This window comes from Rhinopithecus bieti, unplaced genomic scaffold (genome assembly GCF_001698545.2).
Source record: "Rhinopithecus bieti isolate Rb0 unplaced genomic scaffold, ASM169854v2 scaffold_33937, whole genome shotgun sequence".
NCBI classification, from domain to species: Eukaryota; Metazoa; Chordata; class Mammalia; order Primates; family Cercopithecidae; genus Rhinopithecus; species Rhinopithecus bieti.
In genome coordinates, this window is record NW_016814873.1 from 1,160,316 (window position 1) to 1,183,197 (window position 22,882).

Genomic DNA, 22,882 nt, shown 5'->3' on the forward strand with positions numbered 1-22,882 from the left:
TGAGACGGAGTCTCACTCTGTTGCCCAGGCTGAAGTGCAGTGGCGTGATCTCGGCTTACTGCAACCTCCGCTTCCCAAGTTCAAGTGATTCTCCTGCCTTAGCCTCCTGAGTAGCTGGGATTACAGGCACATTCCACTATACCTGGCTTAATTTTTTGTATTTTTAGTAGAGACAGGGTTTCACTGTGTTAGCCAGGATGGTCTCGATCTCCTGACCTCATGATCTGCCCACTTCGGCCTCCCAAAGTGCTGAGATTACAGGCTTGAGCCACCGTGCCCGGTCTTTTTATGTTTGAACTTTTCCTTTTTTTTTTGGAGGGGGAGTCTCACTTTGTCACCAGGCTGAAGTGCAGTGGTGCGATCTTGGCTCATGGCAACCTCTGCCTCCCGGATTCAAGTGATTCTCCTGCCTCAGCCACCAGAGTAGCTGGGACTATAGGTACACACCACTACACCCAGCTGATTTTTGTATTTTTAGTGGAGACAGGGTTTCACCATGTGGCCAGGATGGTCTCCATCTCTTGACTTCATGATCCGCCCGCCTCAGCCTTCCAAAGTGCTGGGATTACAGGTGTGAGCCACCACACCCGGCCTGGGTTCTGGATTTTTACACGTGGGGAGGAGGTGGGATTTTGTGGGTATTCGCACTGGTGTCTGGTACCTAGCATGGTGCAACTCTGGGAGGCTTGGGGAAGGGGGAGAGGTTTATGGGTCTTTTGGTCCAGACTAAACTCACCATAGGAACTGGCCTGACATAACCATTCACATGTGAGAGAACCTGAGGAAGGCAGAGGTCTCTAGCTGGAAAGAGCCCAGGTTCCCCAGCCACATGAATGCTCTGAAACCAGGGGACAAGGTGTTTCCTTATGGCAAGTCCTTCCTGACACAGCGACTTAAGAGTACAGGCAAGGATGGCTGAGAGTATCACAGACTGTTCCTGTGCAGGTGTGAGTGGGTGACACAGTCCAGGATGGCCCTAGGGACCCAGGACAGCCTGGGCACTGGGCGTCCTACCTGAATTCTTCTATCCAGAGACCTTTCTCATGTCCTTAAGTGACTCTTTACCTTCAGATCCCCTTCTCCAACCTTCCTCCCTCTTCCTCCTTCCCTCCCCCATCATCATTCCACCACCATGCCAAAACTAGAGGAGAGACGCTCTTCTTCCCCCTCCGCCTTGCCCTGGAGCCCCCATTTGGCTTTCCCAGGAAGCTGGCAAACTGACCCTGACTGTGTTTTCTCTCTGGCCTCCTCAGCCTCCTTGATCTTTTCTCCCTCATTCCTTCATTCTCTTCCAGGAAGCTTTTCTGAACTGACCATGTCCCCCTCACCACTCCCCATACCTGGAGCCTAGAGATTGGTCAGCCTGAACCATCTGCAGACCTGCCTCTGTCCTGTCTCCTCCTCAGGCTCCAGGCTTCCTGAGGACAGGGGCTCCCTCTTCCATTAAGTACTATTTAAAAAATAAACAACGCCAGCCAGGCACGGTGGCTCATGCCTGTAATCCCAGCACTTTGGTGGATCACTTGAACTCAGGAGTTTGAGCCCAGCCCAGGCAACATGGCAAAACCCTGTCTCTACTAAAAATATAAAAATTAGCTGGGCATGGTGGCGCGTTCCTGTAATCCCAGCTACTCAGGAGGCTGAGGCATGAGAATCACTTCAACCCAGGAGGTAGAGGTTGCAGTGAGCCAAGGTCACAATACTGCACTCCAACCTGGGTGACAGAGACTGCCTTAAAAAAAAAAAAAAAAAAAAAAAAAAAAAGCCTAAATTTGAATTTCAGATGAAACAATGCGTAATTTGTTAGCATAAGTATGTCTTTGGTGCTGGGCACAGTCGGTAACACAGCACTTTGGGAGACTGAGGCAGAAGGACTGCTTGAGACCAGGAATGTGAGACTAGCCTGGGCAACAGAGAGACCCTGTTTGTACAAAAAAAAATTTAAAAAGAGCCAGGCATGGGGGAATGTGCCTGTAGTCCCAGGTACTCAGGAGACTGAGGCAGGAGGATCACTTGAGCCCAGGAGTTCAAGGCTGTAGTGAGCTAAGATGGCACCACTGCACTCCAGTCTGGGTGACAGAGTGAAACCCTGTTCCAAAAAAGAAAAAAAAACAACAACAAAACCCCAAAAATAAAATATGTCTTTGGGACATACATTAGCAGAAGAATGTTTTTGGGACATACTTGTACTAAAAAACTACTTATTTTGTCTGAAATTCAAATTTAAAAGCATTCTTTGCTTTTATTTGCTAAATCTGTTAACCATAATTAGGTGCGGACTCCCCCAAATCAATGGCCCTCCTCAGATGGGGCCTGTCCAGGGGATATCTAGCATTTCTGTCTGGCCACTGCCTGCCCCAAGCCCAGGTGCACACATGCACATGTCACATGAACACTCACCTGTGTTGTAGGCAGTGGGCATGGAAGAGAAGGGGAGGCCCTGGCTGAGTAAACTCGGCGTTGCCACAGAAACCACTGGGGTGGTGAGCGAATGGGTAGACTGGGAGACCCCAAGGCGCTGGGCATTGTTCTGTAGGAGAAAACTGTCTGTCAGGAGGTGGCTGATAGGTGGGCAGCTCTCATGCTGGCCCTCCATCCCGAGGCCAAGGTGGGTTCCCTGAATCCCAAAGCCAAGGTGGGGTGTCTTAGCACAGAGGCCCCCACAGATACACAAAGACACGTTGGTGCATTCACAGAGACACTCAGATCCACGGAGGGAAACATGCACACACAGATTCACTGACACCAACACACATGCAAAGATAAAGGCACGTGTGCTGGCCCTTGTGCCCCAGCACTGACACGTCGCCCAGCCTCCCAGGTGCGGTGAGAAAGAGACATCGTCCATGCGCTGTCCCTCTGGAGCCCACTCTCCGCATCCATCATCGCACCCAGCTACACGGCGCCAGCAGAGCCGTTGGCTGGCATCTCGAGGAATTGGTGGGCCTGGTGTGTGCCTGCGCGTATGCACACACGTGTGTGGGGCTGTCAGCTCCATCTGCCGCTGAGTCACTTGTTTATTCCAACTCCACGCTGGGGCCGAAACTGCCGCCGTGTTGGCCGCCAAAGCCTGCCTGCCTTTTCCAGCCTCTCTGGCCTCCCGTCAGGGAGATGGGGAGGGAGGAGCCCCTGCCCCACTCCTGGCTGGGGGTGTGTATGTAAGTGTGTGAGAGAGAGGAGGAAAATGAGCAGCTGTGCATGCCTCTGAGTGCCCATGCCATGGGCTAAGGGCAGGAGGAAGCACAGGGAGACAGGGGAGGTGGGAAGCCCCCACCAAGAAGGTCAAGTCCAGCCTGGTCCTGGGCCTTGGCTTCCTCTGAAACACTGACTTCTCCTTCCAGCTGACTTCCCTCCTGAGAAGGATCCTGTCCTGGATCCCAAGAATGCAGTGTGGGCCTGAGTGGAGTCAGAGGACTAGTGGGCCTAGTACAGGGATCAGGGTGGGGCCTCTGAGTCCTGGGCTGGCCCACTCCCTCGCACACGTACATACAGAGAAAGGCATGCCTGAATGAATGTAACACCACATGCAGACATTCATGTACACACAGGCACACACACACACACACGCCTGACCTCTCACCCCCGCCCCATTCACCTCTGAATCCCACTTGGCACCTAAGCGCAGCTCCTGGCAACTAAGCGAAGAAGCAGCAACAGTCTGCGCACAGGCGAGAGGCCAAGGACGCACACGTACTTCATGCTGAGGGACCACAGAGCAACACCCAGAATTCAAAGCCACAGCAAAAAGCTCACAGCCTCACTTACCAGATCTAAATGGTCCTCAGTCTGAGAGCAGAAATAAAACCAAGGGCATGTTCAGTCTCTGGCCACTGCCCTCCCCCACACCTCTGTCCCCACAGCCGTTAGAGTCACTTCTCTGCATGAGAGTCGGATGGCTCTACCCAGCCTACAAAGGCAGAGTCACTGTCCTGACTGATTTCCAGAGATGCTCCATCCCAATCTCCACCAGTTAGGAAATGCTCACAATCTAATCCCCCATCCCTTCTGCTGTAGTGGCAAATCCTTCTATGATCCTCCCCATCACAGAACCTTCTCTCTCACCTCCTGTCCCTTTTTAGTGCCTTAGGCTGGAACTTCTTGTGTTGCAACCTCTTAAAAGGCCCTCTGGGAAGAAAAAGCTCATAAAAAGTCATGCTTCCATGATCTCTCCCGGGAAGTCCTAACTGCTGGCTAGCCTTCATCTCTCCTGCTAGAGGTCTGCTCTTTTCCCTGTCCCTACTCTTCCATTCCCCAGCCCCCACCCTTGGCCCAGACACCCACTTACCAAGTGATGCATTAACCCCTTTCCTGCCTGGGAAGTGATGACTCGCAGGTCGGGCTTGCGGCTGGGGGCTCCAAGCTGGGTGCTGTGGGTGGGTGGGGGTGGAGACTTGGCAGGGATGACCTTGTTTAAGCTGTTGCCATTGGCCACAGGGAGGAGGCCAGGGGAAGCCCGAGCACTGACGTAGCCATTCCCTGGAGAAGTGACAACATGAGGGTGAAAGGAAAAACAGGCCTACCCTTCAGCCCTGTTAACTTCCCCACACAATACTCCTGTCACCTGGAACCTGTCAAAGCCACACTCAGGCTTTGAGTGGGGGCTGAGCTATCTGATATTCCCTAAACACTTCATGTCTTGGGAATAATGGGAGGCAAGTACCCCTTACTCCTGAATCTTGAGGTTCGTTTCCCTAACTCCAAGCTGCATGTGATGGGACTCAGTGATGGGACTCTGAGGTCCGTGGGAAGAACTGGAAAGCAACCATTGCCTCTAGGCTCTGCGACGGCCAAGAGGTTCTTCTGTACCCAAGCCTCTCCCTGTTTTCTCTCTTCTTTAGTCTCCACAGGCAGGAAGTCCAGCATTTTGAGATCCTACAGTCTCCCCCAGACAGGACCCACCATGACCAGGATGTGGAAGGGGCGGCAGCCTGGAATCTGGGCCTCACTGAGAAGCCTGGTCACCGTGACAAACCAACAACCACTCGGACTGCTCCATTTGCCGTGAGCTGGGGGTGGATGATGTGATTTGGATCAACACGTGACAAGTTGCCAACAGCTTGGGAGAAACAAGCCATTCACTGTTGGTGATGGTGTTATTGGCACTGGGAGACAGATAACACAGCCACCACCATAATTAGCCTGGTAATAATAAATGTAATAACAATCTTTTATATCTGCTCCCTATTCTACAATCCACACAGGCCTTTCACACATGGATTATCTTATTTAATCCTCACATTAACTCTGCAAGACAGACAGGACATTAGCCCTGTTCACAGAAGAGGAAACTAGAGCATGCTTGGGAGAAGTATAACAACTTGCCCAGGGCCACAAAGCTGGCTGGAGGCCAAGTGAGTGCTCTCTCCCACTTTCCACACGCTAGACTCAAGGGTCTCTACGTATCACTGCTCCCTTGAGTTCTACAAGCATTTCTTTGACCTTCTCCTTGAAGAGGGTGACACTCACCCACTCCTTTAATTTCCTCTGACCCTGTGACACAATTATCACCAGGGAGGTATTACATAGTGCTCCAAAACTGAGCAGGGGGATGCTGAGGTCCAAGGATGTGAGGGTGACCACAGTCAGAAATGCCTCCTTGCTCTGTCCCCTAAGAGCACACTGCTGCTCTGGAAGTGTGTGCCTGCCTCCATCCCAATTCCCGGATCACTCTGGGAATGGCAGGAATGTCAGGGTGACGTCAATCATGACATTCGAAGTCACAGTCACCCAGCCGGACAACGGCACAGGGTAGGAGGGGCTGTCGGCTGCCACGGGTGGGGGACAGCCTTTCTTCTGTGGCTTATTTTTTTATTTTTTTGAGACGGAGTTTCGCTCTTGTTGCCCAGGCTGGAGTTCAATGGCATGATCTCAGTTCACCACAATCTCCACCTCCTGAGTTTAAGCGATTCTCCTGCCTCAGCCTCCTGAGTAGCTGGGACTACAGGCATGAGCCACCACATCCAGCTAATTTTGTATTTTTGGTAGAGATGGGGTTTCTCCATGTTGGTCAGGCTGGTCTCAAACTCCCGACCTCAGGTGATCCATCCACCTCGGCCTCCCAAAGTGCTAGGATTACAGGCGTGAGCCACTGCGCCCGGCCTCTTCTGTGGCTTATGTATGTGTGCTCACAAGTGCACATCTAACATCTGGATACTTCTGTAAGAGGGAGAATGCACGTATGTGTGTGAGAGACTGTGTGAGTGTTTACGTGAGTCTGTCCCTATTGTTTGTCTGGGCAACGCCCGGCATTCTCATCTTCCAGATCCCAACCACACTCAACTGCAAAAACTTGGGTCTTCCCCTCCAACTAGAAATGCTGGCCCATTCTCACAGTTTGCCCAGAATTCCCTGAGCCTCCATCTCTGCTGATCACCCACACCAATCATTGCTACAGAAAACAAAATCCAGGGGCTTAAAATCTCTAACTGACTCTTCATCCAGTTCTGGCTCTGGGATCCTCCCCTCCTCTCATCTAGGTCCTTCCTGGTCCTTGGACCTGCTGAGGCCACTGAGTGGGCAACCCTCCCCACCTCCAGGTAGAAGGATAGCTGCACTCACCGACAGGGCTGGGGCAGGCTCCGTTAGCACTATTCAGGTCACCCCCTAGCATGGCCCCTGGAGGAAAAACAGAACCAGCATGAGCTGACAGCACTCCCCCTTCAAGAGTGAGTCTTCGGGACTGAACATGAAGAGATGACCCCAGGAGGAAGAGTCATACTCCCTTCCCTCAGGAGTCACATAAATGGGAGAATGCTGTGGTAGGTGAAAAGAAATACTCGCCGTTGAAAATGGAATCCCAAAGTCCCCGTCACATCTAATTTCCACCTCACCTACCCACCTGCCAGCCCACTCACCTGCACTAGCTGGCCGCTGGGGCAGGCCAGGAGACACACTGTTCCTCTGTAGTGCTGGCTGCTGGGGGGACAGGAGCCGCGGGTCCGTGAGGGATGACGTCACCAGGGAAGGGGTGACCAGGGAGCCGCTGGGATTGCTGAACTGCAGTGAGCTCTGATTGGACACGGGCACCGTGACAGGCATGGCAAAGTTGGGGGCCGGGACAGCTGACTAGACAGAAAGATGGAGGGGCAGGATCAGGCCAGGTTAACCCCTTCCATGGATCCTACTTTTCCTGGGAGGGCAGGCAAGGGTTCTTCTCATTTCTGGGCTACACATCCTAGGGCCAGCAGTTCAAGCTCCCTGCCCTGTGCCCTTGTGGAGTCCTGCCTGCCACTCCCAACAAGGAAGAACTTTGGGGAGAAGCTCTGGGTCCATTTCTGGCCCAGAGAATGAGAACAGGGCTCTGCTCACTGCAGACAGGACCAGGGACACCCCCTAGTGGAGGTGGGTTAGTCCTCAGCCAGGCAGGACACACGGGGAGTAGGTTAGAGGCCCTGAGAACAGACCCAGATTCACACACACGGCTGTTAAAGGCTTGTGCCACAAGTCGGGACATCATTTCTCTTGCAGTCTCCACCCATGTGGCCTGCTGCAGAGAGAGCTCACCCCCACCTCGCTGCCTTCCCTTTCAGCAGTTCTGCTTTCCCTACACAAGGCTGAGTGTCTCTGGTTGGGCTATCAAAGAAAGCCCAAGCAGGCCTCTCCCCCAAAATAACATCTGGACAAAGAGCACACTCCACTTTGCTGTCCTCTAAGGATCTCATGTCATCTACACACTTCTTGCTGGCGAGGGGGACACTTCAGGCCTCTCCAACTTACAACTTGTGCTCCATCCCAGTAGAGTCTCAGCAAGGGATGCAGGTTTATCATGACCAAGGTCAGAGGTTCCTCAGAGGTCACTAAGAACCCGAGCATGGCTCAGAGCGGAGCACCCATCAGGGCAGCCGAGAGCCAGGGCGCGAAGCCACACCATGCACCACAGGGAGGCTCTGCTCCATGCGACTACTCACGGCCAGTCTATAACTCTGCATCATTTTATCAAACTCCTCGTCTATCTTTTTATATTTCTCTTCCGTCTGGGGGGTCAGGGCAAACACCTCGTCCACCTCAGGGCTCTCACATTCCCTGTGCTTCTTGTGCAGCGCCTGGGGGGAAGGGGCCGGAAGGGGGGGCCAACAGAGACAGAGTGAGTGGGGCTCACCCCATAGCGCCGGAAGAGCCCGTCGAGCTCCTCGCTGGCGCGCCGGTACTTGTCCTCCAGCAGGGGGCTCTGTTCCAGCGAGTCCTCCCCGTCGGGCTCCGGGCTGTCGCAGCCGTTGAAGCCCTTCTTCCTCAGGGTCTGTAACCGCACCACTGCCATCAGCTGGGTGAGAGTCCTTCCCACCCGCCTCACCTGAGTTCCTTCCAGCCCCTCCCTAAGGGCCCCCTCCTCTTCCCGGACCTCCTTCCTCAGGGTTCCCAGAATCTCCTCCGCCCGACTCAATGTAACCTGCCCCTCCCCACTGACAGTGCCTCCTGGGGCACCGTGTGAAGATCGGCTTGGTAGGAGCCATCGGAACACAGAGAACAAGGCTGGAAGGTGAGCCTAACCTGGGGGTGCCCTTGGCAGGGAGACACGTACTTCCAAAGTGACAGGCAGGGAGGGGGCTTCCAGGGGATGGGCTAAGGGGCTGGTGCCCTGGGCCAGTCCCTGCCTGACCACTCTGTGGTAAGCCCTGACCAGAAGGTACTGAGTTCTCCAGGGAGAGGTAGGCAGGGGTCTGCTCATCCCAGCCCCTGGGCTCTGCTTAGGAGAAGAGGAGGAAGGGAGAAATAGAGATGGAGAAAGAGAGAGCGGGGAATGGGATGTGGAAAAGGAAAGGGGATGAACACTGAGTCCCTACTGTGACCACCCCACACTCTAGTGGAGGCACAGCTGGGGGATCTGCAGTAGACTCCAAAGCTGCCCTCTTCATGCTCAAAATAGCTTTACAGATACTTGCTTTGTCTTTAAAATGAATGCAAATTTTACCTTCCAGTCTAGAGTAAATCTGTCTTCTCTAACATAAAAATAAGGGACTTTCCTCCAAATCTCTGAGTAGGCCTGTGGCTTCCCGGGCACCCTCTTCGTCAGCACAAGTTCTGTACCCCCAAGGTGCACGCACCTCAGTGTGAGAAGCAGGGACATTCAATTCACACAGCACCCTTCAAAGCAGGTACTGGCCCCATTTTGTGGAGGTGGGCACCAAGGCTCAGGAAAGCCTAAGCACCTGCCCAAGGCCATGTGGCCAATAAAGGTCAGAGCTGAATTCCAAAGCCTATGTCCTTCAACAGTTCACAATGTTGGCTCTCTTTGAAACAGAAAATAGAACCACCAGGCCCACAAACAGACAGAGACAGCAGGAGAGATGGAAACAAAGAGGGAGATTTAAAAAAGGAAGAGGCAGGTGCAGAAGCACACCAAAAGATGGAGAAGTGGGGAAAGAGAGACAAAGAGAAAGACAGGATGCAAGAAGGTAAGAGAGATGTTACATCACGCTGGACGACAGAAGACAGACTTTTGGAGAGGTCAGGGTGGGTGTGGGCCGGCAGCCTGGCACTGGCCTGTTCACCTGAACTGCCCTTGCTTCCTCCTCAGGCCCTGGGTTTGTGTGATGGGAGGAGGGTTTGTATGTGTGTGCACACAGGTGAGGGGCTACAAGGGGCATGTATACCAGGGTGTGTGCATAGGCAGGTCTGCGTGTACATGCAACGCGGGCACGTGTCCATGTGGATGCAGGCAGGGGGTGTGTCCTGGTGCCTGTGTGTGTGGGCCCACCTCGATGATGTCGGCATTGGTGCGGCTCTCGTGTGGCTCATTGTACTCCGTGTACTTGAGCAGCACCTTGTCCATGTCGGTGCTAGCGTACTGGAACAGCTTGTTGGAGTGGTTGAAGATGATGAGTGCGATCTCGCAGTCACATAGCACGCTCAGTTCATACGCCTTCTTCATCAGGCCAAACTTCCGCTTGGTGAAAGTCACCTGCAGAGAAGGATGGGTGGGTGGCCAGATCTGGCTCAGTTAAGGCCTGACTGGGAGTCCCAGCCTACAGATGGCTGGACATTGCCCCTGCCCTCAGGAGCCCCCATTCTCAGTGTGACACAGCCCCTGGTCTCAGGAGTCCCTGGTTTGGGGAAGGACCAGGCTAGTGCTTGTAGGCCAACACACAGCTGAGATACAAGCCAGAGCCCAACTCACTGAAGGGGCAGGAGTCAGGTGGACAGAACTCCACACCTCTGTGCTGGAGGCTATGAAGAGGTCAGTGGAGAAGAAGAGGGGGAGGATTCCTGTTGGGAAATGGGGAGTGCCTGGGGGTATGACCTAAGGCTTGCATATGGCTCTGGGATGGGAACATGGGCTCATCTAGCTGTGGCAGCAGATGAGCCTTGAAGTCCTGGGACACAGAGCTCCAAGAACTGTGAAGAGGTTGGGGTTCCTCTTCTCCCAATCTCCCTTCCCCTTCTGTAATAGCTCATAGTTTCCCCTCTTCCACAAAGCCCTCTTGGAATGCCTGGAGGGAGTAGAGGCAGAGGCCTGCTCCCTGCCCTCACCCGCTTCGTGTGGCTCTAAGACTTCCCTACCTGTCGGTTCCGCTCGTCGGTGATTCGCTGGATCTGAATCTTTTTCCTCCCCATCTTCTCCGAGGGTCCTCGTGCTACGGAGGGGAGGGGCTCGCTGGGTGGTGGATCTTGGCACACCTTACACTGTGCTCATGAACAGTCTGGGAACAGTGCTCAGTTCATGGTCTGCAGGATACCTTCTGCACAGCCTCCTGGAAGGGGAGGGTCATGAGAGGACTCTGAGCCCCCAAAACCCCCAGCCCTGCTCCCTAGGCACACAGGCCAGGCTCGCAGCACCCCTGTAGAGCCTGGCAGCATCTGAGCTCCACCCTCAACATGAGGCAATGCTGTCTGAGGGAATGGTATGCCACAGCCAGGCACAAGCTGGAGCTCACACCAAGGCCCAGGCTCTTTCTCCTCGGTCACTGCTGTCCTCAGGCTCTAGGTCAGAGTAAATGGACCTCCTGGCTTCCAAGGGTCCAGGTCTCAGAGAATATCCCATGGCCCATTCTTCTCTCTAGAACCTGCTTGTAGTATGGACATCCGGGTGCTCCAGCTGCTCCTCTGGCCTAGAACTATGGTTCCCACTCTGGAGCTTGGACTGGAGACAATGCTGAGAGGACATCTGCCCAGTCAGTGAACAACAAGCATGGTATACCTGGTGCCAGGATGGGATGTCTCTGGTGCCCCTGGCTCAAGAACATACCAGAGCTGGGGCCTGGATCCTGTAGTGGGGCCTGGGGTTGTAGCACCCACATCTCCCTTCAACTAGAGTTCCTCCACACCAATCTGTTTCCTCAGTGAGCTTAAGCCTAAGGTTTCTTTTTATTTTTAAAAGCCTAGTCAAGTGCAGTAATGAGAAGAGAGGAAACAGTAGAACAAGGAGTTCGATCTGTAACTGACTGTGAACAATCAATTGAGCTAACTCGCTACCTTCGGACACGCCCAGCCTAAGATTTTTGTTTGAGGAAAGAAAGAGTTGTGCTGCTTAAAACAATGAAACCATTCCTCTAGACCAGGAGATGCACATTTTGGGGCCAGATAGTAAATATTTCAGGCTTTGCAGACCATACAATCTCTGTTGTAACTACTCAACTCTGTCACTGTACCATGAAAGCAACAGACAGCAACACACAAACGAATGAGCATGAGCATGGCTGTGATCCAATACAACTACATTTACAAAAATGGGCATGGGCCAAATTTGGTCCATGGGCCATAGTTTGCTGATTTCTGCTCTAGCGGTACGGGCCACATCTAGAATCCAAGTTCAGTCTAAGAGTAGTGCTTCCCAACCTTGCACATCTTGAAGCAGACAGAGAAAATACAGGGCCAAATGATACACCCTGGGGAGGCCACTGGCAGCCAGGCGGATGCAGGCACCAGGCAGAGAACTTGCTGTCTCAGGACACCTGTAACCCCCTCACAGCCCACTGGTTGAACAGCTCCATGCTAAAGCCAGGAGGAGAAACAGCCCCTGCACTGCACAACTCCAGGAGGCACCACAGGATGGGAGGGGGCTCAAGGATGGCAGCACAGCCTGGGCTAGAAAAGGTGCATTCTCTCCAGTGTGGGCAGTGCCTACACAGGCTGGGTGAGTCCTTGGGTACTGGAAGGGCCCAGGATGGGATGGAGGCTTGGAATGACTTCAGGGCCCCTCCAGTTCTGATTCCAGGAGTCCTTGCATCAAAAGTGGAGCTTTCTGGAAGATGTTGGAAGAGGACAGTGAACTGGGGCCCAGGCTTTCTAAAGCCACTCTATTTGGGTCCTGGGAGAAGCCTGGACCAGAGAATGCCCACCCTCCCCTCCAGAGCTCCCCTTCCATAGAGCCCCATGCCCAGAGACCCTACTGCAGAGTCTAGGGATGTAGACCCCCATCCACTGTCTGATCCTCTGCACCCACTGCCCACTACCTGGGTAGAGGTGTTTGATGACAGAGAACAACCCCTACCCCTACCCCCCAGCTCCCACTGCCAATGGCTGCTGAGTTTCCCTGGAGTCTTTCCAGCCCAACTCAACATGGCCCCTAAGGTACCACAGTAGATGCTAAAGTTCATCCTTGGTCTCTTGCTCATGAGGGAAGCGGGAGAGGGAAGACATGGAATCTATGAACTGGGGAGGAGCTGGGAATACCGGCCCCATTACCAAGACTGCTCCCCAGCCTAGCTGGAGAGCTTCTGCTCTGCCTGGATATCTACGGAAAACAATGCAGATAAATGCATTGCTCTTCAAATGATCCCCTACCTTTTTTTTTTTTTTTTTGGTGGTGGTTGCTGTTTTTTAAGATAGGGTCTTGCTCTGTTGTCCAGGCTGGAATGTACAATCACAGCTCACTGCAGCTTCAACCTTCCAGCCTCAGCCTCCCAAGTAGATGAGAATACAGGTGTGTGCCATCACACCCAGATAATTTATTAATAATTTTTTTTTTTTGTAGATACAGGGTGTCGCTATGTGGCTCAGGCTGGTTCAAACTCCTGGGCTCAAGTGATCCTCCTACCTCACCTCCCAAGTAGCTCGGACCATGAGTGTGTACTGCCATGCTCAACTAATTTTTTGACTTTTTTTTTTTTTTTTTTGAGATGGAGTCTCACTCTGTTGCCCACGCTGGAGTGCAGTGGCATGATCTCGGCTCACTGCAACCTCTGCCTCCCTGATTCAGGCGATTCTCCTGTCTCAGCCTCCTGCATAGCTGGGATTACAGGCACGCGCCATCACACCTGGCTAACTTCTGTATTTTCAGTAGAGACGGGGTTTCACCATGTTGGTCAGGCTGGCCTCAAACTCCTGACCTCGTGATCCGCCCGCCTCAGCCTCCCAAAGTGCTGGGATTACAGGCATAAGCCACTGCGCCCGGCCAATTTTTTGACTTTTGTAGAGACAGAGTCTCCTCCTATGTTGCCCAGGATGGTCTTGAACTCCTGGGCTCAAGCAGTCCTCCCGCTTCAGCCTCACAAAGTGCTGGGGTTAGAGGTGTGAGCCACCTGTCCGGCCTCCTCTTCCCCTCCTCCTTGTCCTCAAGGTGCTCCATGGGCCCTGGGCCTCCTACTGGTACCCTGGGACAAGAGCAACACCAGCCCAGCCAGTCCTGAGTGGCCCACCAGACACCTGGGCCCCAAACACCTCCAGACACCCCATTCCTCACCTGTGACCCCAGTGTCTGCCAAGTTCCCATTGCAAAGGCTCCAGCCCAGGGATTTCAGCTTCCCTCCTTCCCAGTGCAATCCAAAGACCGCGCTTTCTAGAGCTACAGTGGTGTGGGCTTTGGCAGGGAAGGTAGGGGAGGGCACACAGAGGGCAAGGGGAGGGGGTACCAATAGTTGGCTTTTTAAATGGGATTCTCTGGCTTAGCCTTGAAAACTCAATCTAGACTGGTAAATGCAGGAACTACTGGGCTCCTCCGATTTAGAGCATCTACCTTCCCTCTCTCCCCTTTACTATCTCCCTCTCAGCACCTTTAGTTCATAACCAAATTCTTGCTGAGATGTAACCTCTGTCAGCTTATGACCAATACTGCCTCTTCCTCCGAACTGGAAGATAAACCTCTCTTTGTTTTCATGACCCTCAGAAAAGTCACTCTTGTAATCTTTCTAGCACTTATCGCCATTGTGAATAACTATGATTCTGTGCTTTTATTTAACGCCTGGCTCCTCCATGAGGCTAAAGTTTCATGAGGGCAAGAATCACATCTGTCTTTTTCACTATTCTATCTCCTGTAAGAAGGAGGTCAGGAAATGTCTGTTGAAAAGAAGAAAATACTATTTCATTGTTGTGGCGCTGTGAGAAGTCCTTCTTGCAGTCTAACCTCCAATAGTCTTGCTGCAGTACCAGTTCCTCTCACTCTATCCTCTGTGGAGCTAGAACCCTTCCTCTCCCAACGGCCCCTGAAGATTTGGACACCACCCACCCTCCAACCACGCCTGGTATCCTAGTCCTCAACCCTCCCCACCCTCAGGTTGGCTGGTGCAGAGGGTGAGACTCTAAAGTCTTCTAAGGAGCAGCCCTGAGCACATGGAGATGGAGAGGATGGGGTTGCTTAGGCAACTGTCGCCTGGCAACCAGCTCCCTGGCTGATCTCCTACACCGCCCCCCCCCCCCCCCCGCCTCAAGCTGGGGGAGCTAGGACGAGAGAGGGATCAGGGCTGAGAAGACAGGGAAGCCACAGAGATTCACTGAGCATCGTCTGACAGAGAGAAGTCAGGGTTAAAAAGACCAGGCCCCATCTATCCACACTCCCTATCAAGCTAGCCCAAAGCACTTTTTATAATTCCATGCTTCCCAGGGCCCTTTCCCCACTGCTGCTCCCACCTCTGTGCCAACACTGCCAGAGGAGGAGATGCCCCTGCCTTAGGCAGTCCTTCCTCCCATCTAACCACAAATCTCTCTACAAAGCAGGCGTAGTGTGTACTGACCTTTTTTCCTTCTGCTCTCCATTCCACATTGCTGCAGGGTCTTTGAAAGCCCAGAGGCAACAACATGAACTCGACCCTGATTTTGGAGGAAGGGGTAGCTGGGGCCTAGGTAGGCACAAAATACCTTAACCTGACCCTATCCAAGGTTTGGAGGCCTATCCTGGCTAAACTTCCCTCCTACCCAATTAGGGAGGTTTTAATGAACACCTGGACCTCCTTAATTAGCCCTCTGCCTAATTACCTAACCAACTGGCAGGAGCCAGAGGCCTGGGCATCTGTTCTCCAGATGTGAGTCTCTCCTCTCCAGCCTCCCCTGGCCCCATTCTTCTCCTGTCTGGTCTACTCCTCCTCTAGGAAGCCCTCGCAGATGATCTGGCCCTTGGCTGCTTCTTTTCTAACCCTCTCTCCTTCACCCTGCCTGGTATCTGGAGCCCAGGGCTCAGGAGGGCTTGGGCTACCAAAGAGATGGGGTGGGTCAGGATGGCCTTCCTGTTCTGATGGCCCCAGGGCCTGCCGAATCCTGACCTCAGGCCACAGCTATGACTCCTCGGACTGACAGTATCTATGTCACCAAAAGTTCCCCTTCAAAGGCTCTCAAGGCTCTGGCTGCTTGACTCTGATTCACCTGACTCCGTGGATAGGACAAGGGTGGGGCAGGGTGAACCTCGTGGGTGGCAGGGGGCTGGGACAGGCAGAGGCAGGGCCTTCCTGGTAGACATGTGAGAAGCAAAGACGGGGAAGACATTTGGCAATGTCCACCCATATCTGTTCCCATCCTAGTGGTCCCAAGGCTCAAAGAAACTACAGGGCATCTGCTTCCAGAGCTCCCATACCAGCACAGGTCAAAAGGGAGCAGATGCCCAGAGAGGGAAGCAGGCACAGACTTACCAACTATAGAGAAGGGTGGCTGAGGAGAAGACTTCACAAATGGACAGCAGGGAGGATGCAGGACAGGAGGCCCCTCTGACAACACCCTTGACAAGAAGGAGAGCTGAGGGGACCAAGGGGGAATCCAGAAGGACCCCACTGATAGCCATTTTTCCAAGCCCAGGTACAGACCCAATTAGAACCTGTGGGTTGTGTTTACATACAAATGAGCTACAAATGATGTGCAAAAGGTACCCTAAAGGAGGACTAGTTTGCAAGGGGCATGGGAGAAGAAACAGGTCCCTGGCTCCCCCAATGCAACACCTCTTGGTACCTGAGCAATATTCAAACCATTCTCGGGTTTCAGAATGATGCTATCTCAGTTCCTGTGTGAAGGTGGCCTGGGGCCAGTGGGGAGAGCGGTGAAGGGGAGAGGTCAGGGCAGCCTCCCTGCAGCTGCAGCAGGGCTGAGCAGAGCTGTCCTTCCCATGGAGCTGCAGGGGAATTCCTTTCCCATGGCCAGCCTCTATCCTCTCTTTCTTGCTCTTGGCAGGGGAGTACCTACCTTCCTTCTCCCCTAAACCCTTCCACCCATATCTGTTCCCATCCTAGTAGTCCCAAGGCTCAAAGAAACCACAGGGCATCTGCTTCCAGAATTCCCATACCAGCACAGGTCAAAAGGGAGCAGACGCCCAGAGAGGCTGAGTGAGCAGCCTCGCATCACAGAGCAGTGGGCCTCAACCTGCTCTTCCTCAAGGTAAGAAAGGGAGCTCTCATTAGGCGGGCCCTTCATCTCTCCCTCCCAGGCTGCTCCAGGCTGCAGGCTGAGGACTGGAGGGTAAGGCAGGAGGCGCTGGAGACAGCTGTCATCCCTCCTCCCGCCCCTTCCCTGTGGCTGGGCTGCAGGGCATGAAATAAGCAGCAGGCACTGGGGGAGGGGGTGACAATCCAATCCACCTGTCACCCCCACAGTCAGGCGGCCTCAAGCAGCCTGCTCACTAATGAAGGAGGAGGCGTGGGTGAGGCAGACACAGAAGAGGGTGGCAGAGGGGGGACAGACACACAGACACAGGAAAGATAACAGAGAAAAAGAGGCAGCAAGGCCAGAAGGCATTATGGGGCAGAAGCAGGGACAGACAAGGAGAGGGCTAGAGGACAGGGAGAGGCAGGAGACCCGCAGAGACAAAGACTCAGAGAGAAGCAGGTAGAGAACAAGAGACAGGTTCAACAACGGCTTCCAGGACTGACTCCTGGCCCAGCGCTGGGGGAATAACTCAACAGGACACCACCCCTGCCCTCTGAGAACTTGCAGTCCAGCCAAGAGACAGACAAGGGAGGGGCAGGTCCCACCCAGGGCAAGGGCAGGGAGACGAAAGGGGGCCCTCGGGGGCCTGGACTGGACCCAGACACAGCCCCGGAAGGAGCATCCCAGAGCAGGCAGGCCAGCCCTAAGAGGCAGCAGAAGTGAGGACCGAGGACCAAGGACCATGGCTGCCCAGCTCGATCCCCAGGCCCTGCCTTATTACCCAGTCTACCCCCAGGTTCACAACCTTTCTAGTCATTTCTCTCTCCCAACTTCAGCCCTGGGACCTCTTCCCTAGTGCAGAGACACAGGCTAAGGAGCTCTGGGAGACAGGGTGGCGAGGTGAACCCGGTGATGCCCCCAAACACCCAGGCAAGATGTTCTGTGGTTCACATAGTGAGCTCTTCCTTCACAAAGGAAGTGGGGGGCATTACCCCTCTGAAGTCTGAGCCAAGGCAGGAGCCTCACATTGTCCCTCTCCCCATCCCACACACAGCCCAATTCTCACACCCCCTCCTGCATGGCCTGCTCCCCACGCCCCTGCTCCTGGGCCCCTCTCGGGTCTCCCTCTCATGCTGCATTCTCTCTGCCCCCTCTCTGTCCCCGCCCCCTCCCACAGCAGCCTCTTTTCTTTACCCCAGAAGTGCTTCTAGGGTCTGATCTCAAAGCAGGGCCCCAGCCCCAACCCTTCAAAGTTCTGTCTGGCAGGCTCACTACCCAAATCCCTGGTTCCCACCGTCTTTCCCTCCCTTGGGGACTCCCCTCCCCCAGTCCAGCAGCCTCAGGGCTGGGCAGGGGCTATTTTTAGCCTGGGCACTGAGCTAATTTTAACTCACCGACAGGGGACCTGGGGGCGGGCTGTCGGGCTGTGGGGGCAGGCAGTCCAGGAAAGCTGGGCCTGGGGCAGGGGTGGTCTCAGGCCTCAGGCACCCTAGGAACTCAAGTGGGGGGCAGGCCCTGCAGTCTCAGCTTAAGGGACAGGAACTGACTTGCCAAGGGGAGCACCCGGTATGGACAGCAGGGCTGAGCCCTCCCCCTAGCTTCCGCTGGACAACTCTCCTGAGCCCCACCCTAGGCTTCCCGCCCTCTTCTCCCTGGCAAGTCTCCTGGGATGGGGTCATCCTGTTCTCTGCCCAGGAGATGCCTCTCCAGTGAGGGTCTGTCTCCTGAGCCTCCTCCATGTCTTCCCCACCCCAGCTTGTCCTTCCTGTAGTCTAGCTCTCATCCTTCCTGCAGCAGCTGTGAGGCCATTTGGCTCCCTACAAGGCAGCAGCCTGTCCCCCAGGGTCCAGCACTTCCCACTCCAGCTCTGACCTTCCCCTTATGGCCTCTGGACTGGATCCTAGGTAACCACCCCACCCCGCAAAACAAGCTCCTAGTGCTACCCAGACTGATCTCAGGAAGTATTTGGGGGCAACAGGAGATTGAGTCCCAGTAGAGAAGGGATGGGTGAGGTAGGGGAATGAACAGCTTAGGGAAATATGGGGTCTTTAAGCTGAGATTCTGGATACCTGGGTTCTAGTCCCTGCTCTGGTCTAAAGCGTGATCCTGAGTAAGTCACTGCCTTCTACAGGCTTTACCCCACTGTCCCGTATTATGGGTAGCTGGGTGGACTAGGTGCCCAAATGCCCTTCTGGCCCAAACACATGGCTCCTGTGCTCTCTGGGGAAGCCCAAAGGGAAGGGAGGTCAGAATTGTGTAATTCATGGAGAGGAACCAAAGAGATGGCCTGGCTGGGTCTGTCATCCTCCTGTTGGGGAGGAAAGGCAATGAGGGTGCTAGAAGAAGAGTCAGGATGGGGCTGGTGAAGGGGCAGGTGTCTTCTAAACAGTAACCCTCCAACAGATGGCCAAGGGTTGACAAAGGCTCTGGTCAGCCAGAACAAGTACCAAGTGGGGCACACAATGCCCTTGTGGCAGAGGCTCAGCCATCCCAATCCCCTCACACACTGGGAATGCCTATCAGACCACCTGCTTGTGGTTACTGAGCAGCAACTAGCCCAAGGTCACTGTTTGGTCCCTGGTGGGACCAGCTCTAGAACCCAAGCCTAAGGCTGTCTTCAGATTCCATCCCAGCAGGCCAAGCTGCAATGACTCACCACCACTCATTTGCATGAGGATTTGCATAGTGTCTCTGACCTTATTCCTTCAGGCTCAACTTCCCATTCTAGGACGTGGGTCACCCCCACCCAGGATCCATAGGCACTTGGGGACACCAAGTGGAGTTCTTGGCACCTCAGGCCTTTGTTCCCATCTTTCCCCACCAGAAAGCATTATTGGGTTTATAGTAATCCACAGTGATAGAGTCTAGAGCTCTCAGTCCAACTGGGTCCCCTACTCTTGTCTAGGCAGAGATAGGGGAGGGGTGTGAAATCACGAGGAATAAGCAAGCATGGCCGCTACAGGAGTTTGGTAAGATTCACAGGGTGAAGCGTGGCTCTGTCACTGCCTTGAGGCGTCACAGGAGAAGAATCCCATTCCCCTCTTTAGTGCCAAGGTTGGGGCAGCAGCAGCAGGATGGAGGTGAGCTGTCCTTTACTTCCATTTCTATCTCCATTTCCAAAACCCATCCACAGCGCAGGGTGGGAGGAAATGGCCCAGGACAGCAGGTAGGATAGATATAAGACTACAGAAAGAACTTCTCAGGGCTGAGTCATTGGACTCAAAGTAGTCTCTGGGGCTCAAACTTGCTTTGTCAGAAGCCCTCCAACCAAGCATGCGAGGCTGGTGACACGTGGGAGGGCATGGAGGCCCCAGCATTGTATGCCAACCAACGGGAGCTGCAGACAACCAATCTCCTACCTACCTTTAAGTCTGACCTACATTTGTCCAGAGTATCTACACCGCTCCCATATCCTCTGAAACAATGAAGCCCAGCAGTGGTCTCCAGTCCTAGGAAGTCCTTCCTGCTATCTAACTTCCGTCCCTCCCACCGCAGCCAATCCTTCCACTATTACCTAACCCACTTTGGTCATCTAGACAAGAGAAATGGACAGGGGCCCTTAGCCATCAGAAGCCCTGACTGAGGAGAGGTGGGGGCCGTTGGGACGGTTAGTGTGTCACCTTCCACCTCCCCAACCCAACTTCCCTCTGGGGTCTCAGGAGACAGAAGTGAAAGTGGCAGCTGGGGCCTTGGGGGCGGATCTGCTTGAGAGCCGTTGGAATGAGCATAATGCCACCAGTGCTGGGTCTGGGCTGCCTGCCATTGCAGCGGGTGGGCTAATGGTTAGACCAGGGGAGGGACTTTCCATGGAAATAAGGGCATGGGGTAATGAGGAGTGTGGGCCCCTGGCCAAAGGAAGGGCAGGCTGAAGAGAGAAAAATGGAGAGAGGCAGGCAGCAGACAGTCTCAGAAGGGCATTCTCTTCCTGGGCAGTGTTTGTCCCCTTTCTTAAAGCAGCAAGATCCTTTCTTCTGACCCACAGAACTGAGACAAGGCTGCTTTGGCTGAAGCAGATGAAGGGGTCTGAGCCCTCATTGCTGGGACATGAGAGCAAAGAGAGAGGGGAGAGAGTCCAAGGTCTGGGACCTCAGACTGGACAGCACTAATTATGAGGAAAGGGGAGGTGGAGAACATGAAGGGTTCACCTACGATGATGACAGGGAACCCGAAAGAGGCCAATCCAATCAGGGAAAGCAAATCCTCCTAGAGACATCATGACCTCGAGAAGCCACTGAGGATTTAAAGGGGCTGTTCAGGGCAATGGCTGGGTCTCCTTCTAACTCGAAGGACAGTCCTCTAAGCCCCTGGCAGCGGAAGGAGGGCGGGCATCGTGGCTGCGTGGGCCTGCTGAGGCGGCCAGCCAGGCAGCTCTTACAGGATTAGCTTGCTGCTTTCAGGAAAGGTGCCAGGTGAGGCTAAGATGCCCAGCCAGATGGAGGGGGGGCCCAGAGGGAAGGGGGTAGGGAGAGCAGTACCTGCACAAGGCTATGCAGATACATGTCCCCAAATCCGTGCCCCTTACCAATACCTGGCTTCTAACCCTTTCATGAGGATGCTGTGCAGGGACCCTTCAGATTTTTGCCAGCAAGGACCTCTGCCTATCAAGTTTTCCCTGCCATTACTATGATCTGCAGTTATCTTTCCTCTGAGGGGAGTCCTGCCTGTTGTCTACTCTTGACTCCCCTGCTACAGTTTACAACCAGGGCCCTACCCCTCAGAACAGGTGAGGGGCTAAGTGGTTCCCCTAACTCCCCGCCCCCTTAGCTCCCTACCCCCAGGCTGACAGGTGGGGGAGACAAGAGGAAGCAGCTGGGCTAGGACACCTGTCCCCACCCAGCCATCCCTGGCCCCAGAGGCCTGCATAAGGAGACTCAGCACAGAGGAGGCAGTGGTGGTGGCTGGAGGAAAGGGGCCCATAAGTTAAGGAGAGAGGTGACAGGAAGGTCTGAAAAACCCACTTCCAGATCATTCCCATCCTCCTAGTCTACCCCAACCATCATCTCTCACCAAATGCACAATACACGCACGCTTTAAAGGGAAAATCTCAAGGTTTGAGATCATCCCTCAAACCCCTTGCTCTATTCCCCTGCCTACACATTACTTGATCCAGGTGGAGTGGAAAGACCCCAGGAAAAGGGACCAAGCGCCCTCTCCTCACTCCAGCCTCCTGCCGCGCATTTCTACTTGAAACTCAGGGATGGGCTCTCTCCGTATTCTTTGTTCTCTCAACCCTCAACCCTAGGTATTCGCTGGTGGGTTGAGGATGAGAGAATCATGAGGGGTAAGCAATCAAGCAGCCAGAGGGATCTGGCAAGACTCGTGGGGCTAAGTGTGGAGGAGGCAGGTTCTCAGACAAGGAGATGGCTGGATGGGGAGGGGAGGGCTGGGCTCAGCTTCCCAAACCATCCCAGGGCCAAACAGAGCCCTAGGCCAGGAGGAACCCTCAAGGCCTCCTCAATCCCTACCTGGACACCAAAGGCATTGCTTGCCCCCACCCCTGTTTCAGGCAAGTCCTGGGCCAGCCTAAAGCTCAAGGTCTGAGAGAAAAGATGCAACCATCACACTTTTTCTGGCGTAACCTCCTTCCCTTACCTTCCCATGTGAGGCAGGTAGCACCACTTTCCTTTCACAGGTATGGAAACTCACACAGAGATGGGCAGGGAGTTGCTCAACGTCACCAGAAATAAGGGGCAGAGGCAGACTGACTGTTGGGCACAGGGCTTCTGCTCACAACCTGGATGGGAGTGGGAGCGAGTCTCCCTCCATCTGGGAGTTCTAGCACATTCCTTCCAGGGCCAACTCTCCAGGTCTGGGCCTGGCAGGCTCACACTGGCCTTGTGTCTGCCTTGAGACAAGCCCAGCCTCTTGTGGTTCAAGCCTTCCCACTCCAGTGTCTTCTCATTACTCCCATGCGGCAGCTCACAGGGATAGCAGGAGGGGTCTTGGAGTGTCATTTGATCTTGCCCTCAAACCCTTGCTTTGGGGGCTTTCTCCATGACACTCAAGTCAAAGCAATACCTCCCTCACCTTGCCACCAAAGGCTGGTTCTCTGCCCTCTGCTGAGGAATCCTGGTTTTCTCTTCCCTTCAATTTCTCCTCCTCCTCTCAGGCCTTCTTTCCATTGCCCTGTCCTGCAGGGCAGGATCTCTCCTTTAATCTCAGACAAAAGCCCTTTACACCTAATAACTAGGAAAGCTTAAATAAGTCACTTAAATCTCCGAGACTCTGTTTTCCAATCCAAAATAACAGTTTTAGAGAGAAACAGTCTTCTTATGTTCCCATGCTCAGTACGAAGCTTGGTACACACGAACACAAGAAATGGAAGTTTCCTTCCTCCCTTTTGAGAACCCGTCACCTCTCTCCACTGGGATCTCAAAAGTTTTGG

The 22,882-nt window shown here is 54.0% G+C and overlaps 1 protein-coding gene across 6 annotated transcripts in view; it reads right to left on the bottom strand.

Annotated features, from left to right (window-relative positions):
• Window positions 1–22,882, bottom strand: part of MEF2D (myocyte enhancer factor 2D) — a 37,226-nt gene that overhangs the window by 9,008 nt on the left and 5,336 nt on the right. Inside the window, exons 2-9 of one of the 6 annotated variants that reach the window (XM_017852510.1) lie at window positions 10,498–10,688; window positions 9,695–9,898; window positions 7,908–8,042; window positions 6,855–7,065; window positions 6,559–6,615; window positions 4,286–4,476; window positions 3,766–3,786; window positions 2,401–2,530 (exon numbers count right to left, since the gene is read on the bottom strand). In XM_017852510.1, the coding sequence (XP_017707999.1) occupies window positions 2,401–2,530; window positions 3,766–3,786; window positions 4,286–4,476; window positions 6,559–6,615; window positions 6,855–7,065; window positions 7,908–8,042; window positions 9,695–9,898; window positions 10,498–10,551 (1,003 nt within the window). In that variant the 5' untranslated portion in view covers window positions 10,552–10,688. Of the gene's footprint in view, window positions 1–2,400; window positions 2,531–3,765; window positions 3,787–4,285; window positions 4,477–6,558; window positions 6,616–6,854; window positions 7,066–7,907; window positions 8,043–8,098; window positions 8,237–9,694; window positions 9,899–10,497; window positions 10,689–22,882 lie in introns of all 6 variants that reach the window. The other 5 variants (XM_017852509.1, XM_017852508.1, XM_017852511.1 and 2 more) reach the window with 5 other exon arrangements.